This window comes from Anoplolepis gracilipes, chromosome 1 (genome assembly GCF_047496725.1).
Source record: "Anoplolepis gracilipes chromosome 1, ASM4749672v1, whole genome shotgun sequence".
In the NCBI taxonomy this organism is placed as follows: Eukaryota; Metazoa; Arthropoda; class Insecta; order Hymenoptera; family Formicidae; genus Anoplolepis; species Anoplolepis gracilipes.
This window is the reverse complement of record NC_132970.1, coordinates 6,283,835-6,296,477: the sequence shown is the minus strand read 5'-3', so window position 1 is coordinate 6,296,477 and position 12,643 is coordinate 6,283,835. Positions and strand designations below refer to the sequence as shown.

Genomic DNA, 12,643 nt, shown 5'->3' with positions numbered 1-12,643 from the left:
GATAAACGTTTGCCCCAACACGTGGCTGTTTCAGGAAATAACTTCATCCGCGCGATTAACGTTCTTTAATGACTGTGAAATAATTAGACGTATTTTTGTCAGACTCAACGAAAACGAGTACGCTTAGCCTTTAATATAGACACGAATTGATGTAAAAAAGAAGCTACGAAAGAGGAAAGAGAAAAAGAAACCCATATCAGAGAGAAAGATAAAGAGAGAGAGAGAGAGAGAGAGAGAAAGAGAGAGGGGGGCATTAATCCTTGACTTTCCAAATTCCTTCTCAAGGTGAAGCCTATCGAGCGAGCCACGGTGACTTTGTATGCACGTATGGATGAGACCGTCACGATGACTGTTCCTCCGCCACTACCAGCGAAGACTCAGGCCCGAGATGCAAACCAGGCCGCTCGGCAGACTGTGTCAATCCGGACCGTTTCTCCTTCCGTTTCGCCTCCTCTCGCCACCGGGCCCGGAGCAACGGTATTCGTCGGAGTTAGCGCACCTACCGTCGATACCGCGACAATCTGCAGGGGAAGAATCCCGGAAGTACAATCGGCGAACGGCGGCTACGAAGAACGGAGTGACGTCGAATCGTCGCGACAGCGGTGGCAGCAGTCGCAGCATCAACAGCAAGCCGCGCATATAGTAAAAATCAAAATCAATCCGGATGGTGACAAGAACAGCAGGGTGATATCGACGGTACGGCTGACCCTGGACGAAAACGGCCGGAATCGCGACGAGATCGAGATCGAGAACGAGACGAAAGCGTGCGAGCGTACGGACAAGCGCGGTGACGGTGCTGTGGTGGTGAGTGCGACAAACCTGGTGAACGAGCAACACTGTGCGAGTGCTAGTGCCGGTGAGGGCTGTGTGAGGATCAGTGTCTTCAGCGGTGACCCGGCGTTCGACCATCAGGAGCGCAACAGTAACGGCGACGACGACAATAGAGACATGGTGCACCGCGGTGCTACGGAGACTCTGAATTCGACCACCTTAGGCGGTCGTACGAACGCCTGTTTCTATTACAACTCCTACCAGAGTCCATTAAGCGGAATGGTAATGTCTAGCGGTCAATGTTCGCCTAGCGACACCTTAGACAGCGGTACGTGCAGCGACCTTGATGGCACGCCACCGCCGTTGCCGAAGAAGAAGAACGCTAGCACGGTAATACTGTCTAATAACACGCACAATCGGACCGGCAGCGTCACCAGCAGCGGCGCCGAGGTCGATAGCGATGACAACGAGAGCAACATCAGCTGCGACTCCTTAAACGGCGGTGATGCAGGCGAGTATCAAGTACACGAGACGACATCGAAGGATGAAACGAAAATGGATGTCGTTAAGAAATTGATCGTACTTTCGACAAACGACATCGATCGCATCGACGAATCTAGCAACGTTCATCAGCAGGTCTCGACAATGATAGAACTCGACCGCGCGACACATTCACCGACGTCGTCAACCAGCATCTCGCCGTCACCGTCCGGTACGTCGTCCTTGTCCAAAGCATCCTCGACGCCGCGGATAAGGAGTCCTGAACCGACGATCGAACAGAACGGTAAATCGACATCGTCACCGGTCGTCAAAGAGTGCACATACGAGGAGAGGAAGCAACTAGAACAGAAGAGGACAGAACAGGAGCAATGTGTCGACGTCACTCAGAAAGGGTCGACCGGTCACAAGTATCTGTATGAGGATGACAGGTATTATAATTTCCACGTGAACGAGCTGCGCGATAATAATAAGAACTCGAACGGCGAGCACGGTGTTGCTGAGAACGATGAGAGTTTTGCCGGTTATAAAATTCATGATAAGGAAGCCATACGAAGTGCCAAAGGGACCGTGCGCGGTGTGAAGAATAGAGTACGAGCGGGCATCGCAACGTTCTTGCAATCACCCACCTCCAAGGTTCGTTTTAATAAATTAATTTCATTTTTAGTATATTTTGTAAAAAGAGAGATTTACTACCGAAAAACACAAATGAATTTACAATGTAATAATATTTGAATTTTTCTCACATTTACTACAATAAAAATGCAATTTATTTTAAGAATATTTTTTGTAATAATCTTCCAATAAGAAGTTATTTTTTTATATTTACAAAAAAAAAAAGAAATTTGATTGCATAAATCTCAAATAAAAATGGATGAAAATTATCTTAACAAAATATTGTATTAAAATAGTATTATGCTATTATATAGCAGCTTATTTTATAAGAATTAAAAGAGAAATGAGATATATTTGAAAATAGAAAATATAACATACCTTTTGTATTTTGTGATTTTCCGCATTTTAAATATCGATCAATAGACACAGTATGGTTGAATCCTCGTAAACGATGGCTCGATTTGTTATACAAATCAAGTACTGATACCGCGAGTACCTGAGATGCGTATTGACGAGCTTGGAATCGGTATCGATGTAAACCCATTAGATTATACGCTGAAATCCGCATCAAGTTGGATGCACTTGATTCGCATAGTCTGCAGGTCAACGCAAAGCGTTAGATTTACAGTTAGATAGCCGCGCCGTTCTCTATCGTCACTTTGGATCATCGGATGACATCAATTGGTAATCAAATCATGTGTTCTACTCAAATTCACATTCCACGTATACCTTTCAAAATGCAATGAGCCACGCCTTTTTGATATAAATAATTGATAAAGATGAATTAAATACTGGATAAACGGTTTATATATTACATTATTGATTTTTAAAGAAAATTTATACAAAGTAAATGTTTTTTTTTTTTTTAAATATAATCCTCATATAAAGAGGTAAAACTATACAAAATATGATGTGTTATTGATAAAGAAAAGACTAAATTTAATTTTATATAATAATACGATTTTATAAACTTATCTCAAAATACTTATTGTGTAAGGGAAGGGAATCTTTTTTTCATACCCTTCCTATAAAATATTAAAGAAATAACATCCATAGGGAAAACAAGTCTCTTTATGCATTCAAGTGACATAAAGGGCACTATATATTATTCACCGTGAATGATAATATCTTCGTATCATACTTTGAAATATTTACTATCGTCTTATCGTTGAACGCGATAATCGGCTTACTTTAAGCAAACGAGCCTATTATTATCTGCCGGTTGTTTGATAATACATTTCGCATTAAATTCGTCTCGGTTTCCGGGGAAGAAATCCGCTATTAAGGTCTCATCAAATTCAAGGCAATCGGCATAATATATATATACATATAGACGCGTATCTATTGCGAGATTTCCGGTGTTGCTATGCGAACGTCATGCGTACACGACGTTCATACCGTCGATGCGGAACGGATCGACATAACGGTAGATTCTATAAAACGATATTACTGCAACGTACTGAGATACATACAGCGGCCGCGAGACATAAGTCCTCGTGTGCTACGTTTTGGTCTCTTGGTATTCCTCTTTGTTATTGGGTACCCGCGTTGCTACCCATCCCGTTCGCGAGTATGCGCGGCCTATTTCGCGAAATTACAGAGAGTCCAAGGATACCTCACTTGCACGCAAATGCGCTGGCAACGGCTGAGAAGTAATCCCGCACTTCCTCGCGGCTAAATCTGCCTTTGAGACTCCATGGCACGCCTCGATTACGCTTTTCACGTGCAATTCGCAGCAAATGTGCGATTATATTCCCTGTTTTCTTTCGTAAAAAATTAGTACTCGCGATGCAAACGATGACAGTTTAATGAGATACGTTCTATATCGCATCTTCTGGTAATTGCTCGTAATTACTAATACTGCTGGAAAAATCTTTTTTGCAAAATTGATTTTTAAAAATATCTTACTTAAAACAATAATATATCTGATAAAATTTCTTAAAGTCAGTTATAGTTTATTTTAAATATATCAAAGTAATAGCATTCAGAATTAATTTGTGTAAGTAATGAAAATGTAATCAATTATAATTATGTAATGGTCAATTGTTAATACACTTTTTGTAATATAATGCATTTTTTTTTTAATAACACTTGCACTTTCGGAATGTCTACTTCAAGAATGACAACTTGATGGATTGCCGGTACAAGCACACATACATACACATACACGCAAGCGCAAACACATACACATATGTGTGTGTGTGTATATATATTTGAATATGCCAATAGAAATTTTTAATAATTTTAAATATATTAATCTCACGCGCGTTCGGCTAATTTATAATATCGAAAAGTCATGTATGAATTTGCAGACCACGTCACTGACTAGTATAGACTGGTAAGGAATTTGATTTTATATAAAAAAATTAAGCAAGTGTATCGACACTAAAATCTATAAATATAAAATAAAATATCTGTTTGTATATTCCCTAAATTCGTAAATTCTTTGACCGATCTGAAATTTTGCATAGTTACTCTTTAGACCTACTCTGCGGAAAGTATAAACTATATAATAAAAAATTTTGATAACCTATCCCCTGCTCTTGATTTTATATTCTTGAAATTTTATGATAATTTAAGAAAGTTTATCCCAGCTAGCAAAAGTAGTCATTTTGACGTCAAAAGGACTTTTATGTACCTGAATGCTTCTTCATGATTAACTCATGTTATTTGCTCCAGAGTAGACACGTCAAGACATTTATAATAGATTTTCACCTCGGAGGGGAAAACCAAAACTATAGTGTATCGCCAACATTAGAATAATAAATTAGCTATATGACAATAATACATATATATAGGTATTTAACCGAACAAAGTGATACACTAAATGAATTTATAAATGATTATATCACTATTAATTTCAACGTTATTGTTCGATTTTCACATGTTCACAAATGCTGATGAAATATAAGAAGCTCGGGCAACGCTGCGTAGTTTAAGTGAGTCATAAATATTGCTTTGAGTAAACTACCATGCCGTGTGTCCTATACATTCATCGTTTCTCACTTCCTCATTGCGCACTAAAACACGCAGATTTATCTCATTGTCAGTACTCTGTGAATCTTATTAATATCACACAAAAAAGATGCACTATGTTTTTTTCTCTTACAACTGACTTTCACATTTTAATTAAAATAATGGAAAACGATTCAATATATAGAGAACTCATTATAATTATAATTTAGAATTTAGAATATATAATTATATTATAATTATAGTTTAGAATTATAAATTAATAATTCTTATAATTAAAGAACATTTTATAAGTTAATAATTCTTATAATTGTATTACAAATTTTATAAGATTGTTTAATTATCTATATTATATTTGTACAAATAATGCAATATTATTTAAAATCAACTTTTGTGTGTCTTGATTACTTCCATAAATCATGTATTCGCATAAAATATTTTATGTGACGAATTATATCGCGGAGTTATTGTGCAAATTTGACTTGTGAGAGGCATGTCGTAGACATTCGCTTTGCGACAGTTTTCTCCTGTTGCTTCATTCTATGTATAAGAGTTCTTGCGGTTTTAGAGAAATAATTGAAACTGCAATTGTCAGAATAAAATGTGAAATTATTTCCCAGAACTTTGTTGTTATTTAGATCACACTGTAATGCTCTTGACATCTTGCGAATATCGTATAATATATAAGCTTGTAGTTTCTATATCCCTATCATGTCTTCACAATAAATATGAGATTATTATTATGATATTTAGCTGATTTCAAAGCGAAACGTGCAATAGGATATGACACATCTACTTTCGTGTTAGCACACTACAAAGTACAGCCTATATATATATATATATATATATATATATATATATATATATATACATATATATATCAAAGCGACTGACATAACGAAACTTGTACCTGAAACCGCCAGGTAACTTTGTGGAGAACGAAACTTGTACAGAGGGAGTACACATCTTAGTAAATTATGTTGGTTGACTCTCGCATGATGAATTAAACTAGTTTCTTCAATAAATTAAAAAATATATATTAGTATACATTTTACATGATAATACATATATGAACATAATAATACACATTTTAAATCAAATCAAATAAGTAAAAATTGAATGTATTTTGATTATTAAAAAATTTATATATATTTATATATCAAAAATATATTTATATGCCTATCCTCTCGATCATACAATGGAACTTTAAATACGACACATTTTTCTTTTCATCTTTTACATTTTGTCATGACGTTATACAGGATGATCTACAAATAAATTGACAAAATTTTAGAATGTGTGGTAGAATACATTCTAACAATAAATAAAAAAGTTCATACTATATAGATCAATTCGGCTCAATTATTGAGATATGAAAAATTTAATTCTTGTCAATAACGCAAAATTCTGACAATGGTTTCCGGTCCCGCCTCGCTTAAAATATCAATTTCCATTAGATACGCAGTGTGTCACTTCTAATATTTATTTGACATCGAAAAATTGACGTTGGGGTTGTGCTAAAGCTACCGCACACATAGCCATACATTATTATTACTACTATTCTGAATACATTGACGTAGATTGTCAAATAAAGTTACATTATTTTTTAAACATCCCTCGATTTAGCTTTAGAGAATAAATTTCATGTAGAAATTATAAAGTATCTGATATTTTTTGTTTATTATAATATTAATAAAATTGTCTATATCTCGATAACTGAATCGAATTGATCTATAGCGTATGTAATCTTTTTTGTTTAGAATGATTTCTAGAACACATTTAGTCCATCGGTTTACTCGCGGAACATGTTGTATAAATGATTAATATCTAATGTATTGAAAATAAACTGTACTATTATACTATTATATTGAAAATAAACATACTATATTATACATAGTTCTATATATAGAAACTTGCGCGGCCGCACATTTCTCGCATGTGCTTTCAATGAGTGATTATACACTGTGTGCGAAGCAGTATACGCAATTAAAACGTTATACATTTAATGGCCAGATAATTTGTTTAGTGAGTAAAGGTGTATGCTCCAAGTAGAGTTCCGTATTACGGGCAGCTGGTTTTAATACCGGTGTATTTCATTAAAGTATTTTCATAGAAAAAGAACCTTAAGAGAGATCTGCTTACGACGCTGTGCAATAATTAAGTTAAAATCTGAGAAAATTATTTTGCACAGAAAGCAACACAAAACCATGATAACTAATTAGGAATTTCTCAAATATAAATATAAAAACGGCTTAAAGTTATTTATTGCTCTTAATAAGCGTTTCTGTATATCAAAATTATATTAAATTATTTATACTGAGATCAACTAACATTTAATCTAATAAGTAATAAAACTTTCCTTTTTTATAAGAAAACTAGTCATTATTCTTCTTCATTTTGTTCGTGCCTATTTTATTAATAGGTTACATAATTTTACGTTTTGTTACGCATAATGTCATAGAAAAAACAGACGCATTCAACCAATAATATAGGACGCTTGATTTTCTCAAAATATATACTTTCTCACCAACAAAAGTGGAACAGATGTAATAAATTAACAGTGACTCATAAAAGAAAAGGAGAATAATCACGAAATGTTCTAAACTACTAATTTATTTCTTTTCCACAATAGTTCTTATCAAACTCTGTTGGTAGAGATGTTACACATCATCATATATTCAACCCATCGGATCATATCTTGTTCCGGTCGGCCACATAATTTCATCGCACTTCACGTTTCATGCGCACGGTGTCCAAGTCTACGCATGCAAATTGCAAATTAAATAGCGTTACTCTCGTTCGTGGTATAAATTTTCATGAAGTTGATTTACACATGCATGCACGCAACCCAGTTCGATTTCTTGGCGACCGTTGAATGAAGAAGGTGAAATGACCGATTATAAACGTGTCGCACAGATACGACCTACTTTATTGTCTCTCTTTTTTCGCGAGGCAACTTTCTTTCTTTATGAAAATTATGCACGCAACAGCATATCGCGACTGGACAATTTATCTACTTATCTATTATATCTATTTCTCGATATACATAATTATATCGATCTAACTATTCAATATAACGTTATTCGAATTCCACAGGGATTCAAAGATTTCTATAGCATGTCGATCAAATTGATAGACTTGGCAATATTACAATGATAGATTTCATTTCATGTGCCGTATAGATTGAAATACTGTAGGTCACATTTTGGTGATAATAGCCTTTCAAAATATAATCCGCTATATTTGCAATCATCTTTCTTTATGCAAATATACTTTCGCTGCATTCTTTACCATTTGAAAAATTCTAAATGAACGCGTAAATGACTTATGCGAATACGCCTGAATTACTAATATCTTGTATTAGCTTTGCTAACGAAGTGATGCCGATGACGACGACCTACTTTGTCTGCCGACTTCTGTTTTTACGATGTTGCTTCCTATTCCGCGTATTCTAGAGAGAGATGGATTCGTCGAAGTAACCGCCGTGGGTAGGTAGCGGGAGGTCGACTTCATGAATTTCCCGGTTGAAGAAAACGCAGTAGCATGTCCACGAGACAAATCGGGTGGGAAAAGAGAAAGCGGGTCAAAGAGGCCACCACGGTGACAGCAACAACCAGAAGTTTTAGCTTCCTCTCTGATTCGATTAAACATTTTTTTTTCTTTCTTTTTTTCCTCTCGTTCTTTTCCCGCCCAAGTTTTATGTGTTTTGTATTCTCTTTACATCTATTATACTCCCACACGAGTGTCCTCTCTTTCTCGCACATTTGTTTAAAAAAGGTTTTCACAAAGTTGCCCTCGACCACTATGTTTATCGAGAAATTTGAAACCGTAACAGCGTGAACTCTTTTTTTATCAAGCATCTTGTTTTCCAATTAACTAATAATAGGATATGTGATATTAGCGTAAAAACATTTCATGTCAACGAAGCAATGCGGATATTGAATTTACGAATGAGTTATTAAATAAACACTTGCGTATACGACTAGTTTTATCATTAATTATTTTATTTATTTTGAATATTACTATATAATATAATATTTGCGAAAATTATTAATCATGATTTTGAAATTTTATATTTTTCGAGAGAGATATTACTGATACAATTGGTTATCATATTATTAAATATACATAGAAAATACCACTTCGTAAATACGTATATTAATAAAACGTTTCAGAAAGCTAATAAAACGAGTAAAACTTATAGTACAGAAAAAGGTATGTGACACATATCTATTAAAAATATAACTATGTTTGTGTAATACTTGTTTAAACTCTGAAGAGAAAAGGTAAAAACACATAGGCATGCTTACAAATCCCATTCAGTGTATCGACTATAACGATAACCATAATAGTAATCATATCCAGTAATAACGACTAGTCTGTTTCGCAGTCTCTATAAAGGTAACAATAATTTCTATCTTGAGAGTAATACAGAACAGAGGAGGGTTCTAATCCCATTAACCATCTGACTTGAACTACATACTTGAATCTACTTCGTGCGTTTTGTCTTAAGAAACAGTAACAAAGCGTTCTTTAGCCGTAGATCGATGCATCGCAATTTGAAATTGATGCACCGTTACTTAAATTATGGAAAAATATAGGTGTGTATTTACATATAATGTGCGTACATACTCGTAACACGAGTAACCCAAAATTTTGGAAATTTCCATCGATACAAAACCGGTTTATCAGATTTATATATAACAGAAATCCCGTATTATTCCAAATATTCCACTGTAACGGGAATAGCATGTTATTAATATATGTGTATGTTACGATTTTAGGTAAACGTCATATTTTTCTGCAATGTAAAACATCGTTTTGACAATATACATATATTAATATGTCCTAAAATTATATATATAAATTGTTTAATGTACGTACGCCCACATATATGTATATACATACACGCATACATATGCATCCTTTTGAGGGAGGGGGGGGGGGAATATCTCTGTACTCAAACAAAACGCGCGATTCATTTCTCATTTGCCTTCCGTGATCCCGTAACTTTCAAATACCGCGCGAATGCAGCTTCCATGTTTTAATTAATTAAAAATCCCTTTCGAACGCGATCCGTGTGTAACTTTTGTTTATACACCTACAGATACGCCTACGATATAATTAGATGGCTTTATTAAAGAAAAAGACCGGAAAAGTATATTAACATTTCTGATGATCTATTATAATCGTTTCATAATTTAGTAATTTAGTATCAGAAGATTTCTACGGAAATTTTGTTTCTTATTACTTTAATACTTTTTTGCAATGTTGACACTGTATTGCGATATTTACGGTGAGAATGTCGACGCGATAATGGCTCCTTTCTAGCCATAAGATCATTGACATTTCTGCGGCAAATGTGCGGTTGCAATCAGACATAAATAATGGAATGTACTTATGAAAGTGCACTTTCTTCTTCGAATTCGCACTTTATTCCAATGACCATTCAGTACCTAATATTGCGAAATGATTATTGCCTTTCGATATGTATGTTTTATTATCGAAGATGAACAAGTGCTGGTTTCCTATCGTTGATTTCATAATGACGCATATTGTTTAATGTCGCATAATTAAACTTCGCCATGTATCTTGCAAGAAACACAGTAATGACTGAGAAATCCCGTTTCCATAATGAGTAACTGGAAAACAGGAAGTGTACATCGCGTACCAGATGTAAAATTACTGATTACAAACATTACTAAGAGCATATTTGTCATTGTACACCGTATTTCAAAAGACTGCAGTTTCTACATAATAAAAAATAGATTTAAGAATAACATGTTATTTTGCTGTACTTTGCTATGATCTGTTTATGTTTATCGATTCAAAATTATTAAAGAACACATTATTATAAAAGTCGTTTCACGATTGGTCAGACAGAATTTCTCTGAGAAATAAACTAATTAAGAAGAAATATTATTTTCTTTTATATATAACAGAACAAACATTATCATTACATATAAGATGTTCCGAGAGTAAATATTGTATATGCTAAACTTCTAGAATGTGTTCTCAAGAGGTTAGGTCCAACAATAAGTAAAAAAGTTCATCTACATTATAAATAAATTCGGTTCAGTTATTGATATATAAATAATTTAATTCTTCTTTTGTCAATGACACAAAGTTACATAACAGTTCTAACAATGGCTTTCACCCCCGCTTCGCTCAAAGTTAGTTTTCATTAAATGGTATGTCATCCCAAAACTTTATTTGACATTAAAACATTAGCGAATTGAGTAGTGCTAAAACTACATAGTCATACATTGTTATTTACTACAACGTTCTGGATACATTTAGTAGACTATTTCAAAACGTCAAGTAAAATCATTATTTTTCAAACATGACTCAATTTAGTTTTAGAGAATAATAATTATGTTAAAATTATAACTGAATTTTTTGATATTGTTTATTTATTATAATATTAATAAAATTGTCTGTATGTCGATAACTGACAATGAGCCGAATTGATCTAGTTATATAAATTTTTAATTAGAAGCTTTTTTGATTAGAATGACCTATAAAACACATTCTAAAAGTTTATTGTTTTACTCACAGACACCCTGTGTATTTACATATTTAAATTACACCTTATCATGAGCTTTTTAATAATGACGAGTACGAGTTGGAAATTGATCCGGAAATTAATGCAGAGATTACAAGTAATACATTGAACACATAATGATCAGTGAAAGCTTTAGTTTCAATTTCACCAAAATTAAATTGATGTCAGGTTGGTTCAATCATTGTGTTCAATCAGACTTGTGCGCATGAATGTCGATTAAGGGACGGAATTATATAGACAATTCTATTCTATATATGTGTAATTTAATAGCCTGAAAGATTGATGAACATGGAATAAATGAATAATGAACATAAGATAGAAATCAATGTAACAAATTTTTAATCATAAAATACTATTAATTGTATAAGTTTAAATTTAATCTTTATAAATAATAATTTCCTTTGGAGAAGATACGGCAAATTTAACATAATAAATTAAAATTATCAAGAGAGAAAATATCAGTTGTGTGAAAGGATATGACTATAACAAATATAATAGTACGTTTATAAGAAAAAGAATTATTTTCAAGACATAGAAAAAATAGATTCTCACAATATTTTGTATTCAGACCGAAAGAGATAAAGCGTTCACTCTATATAATAAAATTTTTACGCTATGCGATTGTCTACAGCGCGTTTACTTTCTGTTTGTATAATTATCCAACTTTTTAATTTTAAATGAGACGAGAAATAGCAAGTCATACTTCGGCTAATATCAATGTAACATTTCGCACATAATTTACACTTTGGAATAATTCGAATATTTGAAAAAGCGTTTTGCATACCTCCGTTTGGTAAATCTGCGACCACAATTAGTCGATTTAATGATCGACCGGAACATGTGACGGTTCTCCCATGTGAACCGTAACCTTGCATATAGATTCGCGGTCGACGTTTTGCAAATGACGTAGGTTAAATCGAAGAGCACACGACAAGGAAATTGCATGCCGACGATACGATTGCGGCGAGAGTTTGGCCGGATGTGCTTTCAAGCGAAGGACTTATCGATCACGCGTCGCGACTTCGGTGGAAAATGCACGTGAAATTACGTCACACTCGTAGACTTTAAGAAAGGAACCCAGCAGAGAATGTATTCATCGAACGGCGACGCATTTGCATCAATTATCCCGACAAAGGTCAGATCTTGTCTGAAATCATGGCGATGAGCGCGGCAATATAAATACGTGCATTTTGCGGCGAAGAAATCGCTCTTTCCACGGCG

The 12,643-nt window shown here is 34.3% G+C and overlaps 2 protein-coding genes across 3 annotated transcripts in view; one reads left to right on the top strand and one right to left on the bottom strand.

Moving 5' to 3' along the window:
- Window positions 1-12,643, top strand: part of LOC140670169 (uncharacterized) — a 32,975-nt gene that overhangs the window by 1,113 nt on the left and 19,219 nt on the right. The window contains exon 2 of the mRNA XM_072900734.1: window positions 286-1,905. Within this exon, the coding sequence (XP_072756835.1) occupies window positions 328-1,905 (1,578 nt within the window). The 5' untranslated portion in view covers window positions 286-327. The remainder of the gene's footprint in view (window positions 1-285; window positions 1,906-12,643) is intronic.
- Window positions 1-12,643, bottom strand: part of Stops (SOCS domain-containing protein stops) — an 18,422-nt gene extending 5,779 nt beyond the window's left edge. Inside the window, exon 1 of one of the 2 annotated variants that reach the window (XM_072900827.1) lies at window positions 12,207-12,643. In XM_072900827.1, the coding sequence (XP_072756928.1) occupies window positions 12,207-12,297 (91 nt within the window). In that variant the 5' untranslated portion in view covers window positions 12,298-12,643. Of the gene's footprint in view, window positions 1-2,262; window positions 2,536-12,206 lie in introns of those variants that run through there. The other variant, XM_072900821.1, reaches the window with a different exon arrangement.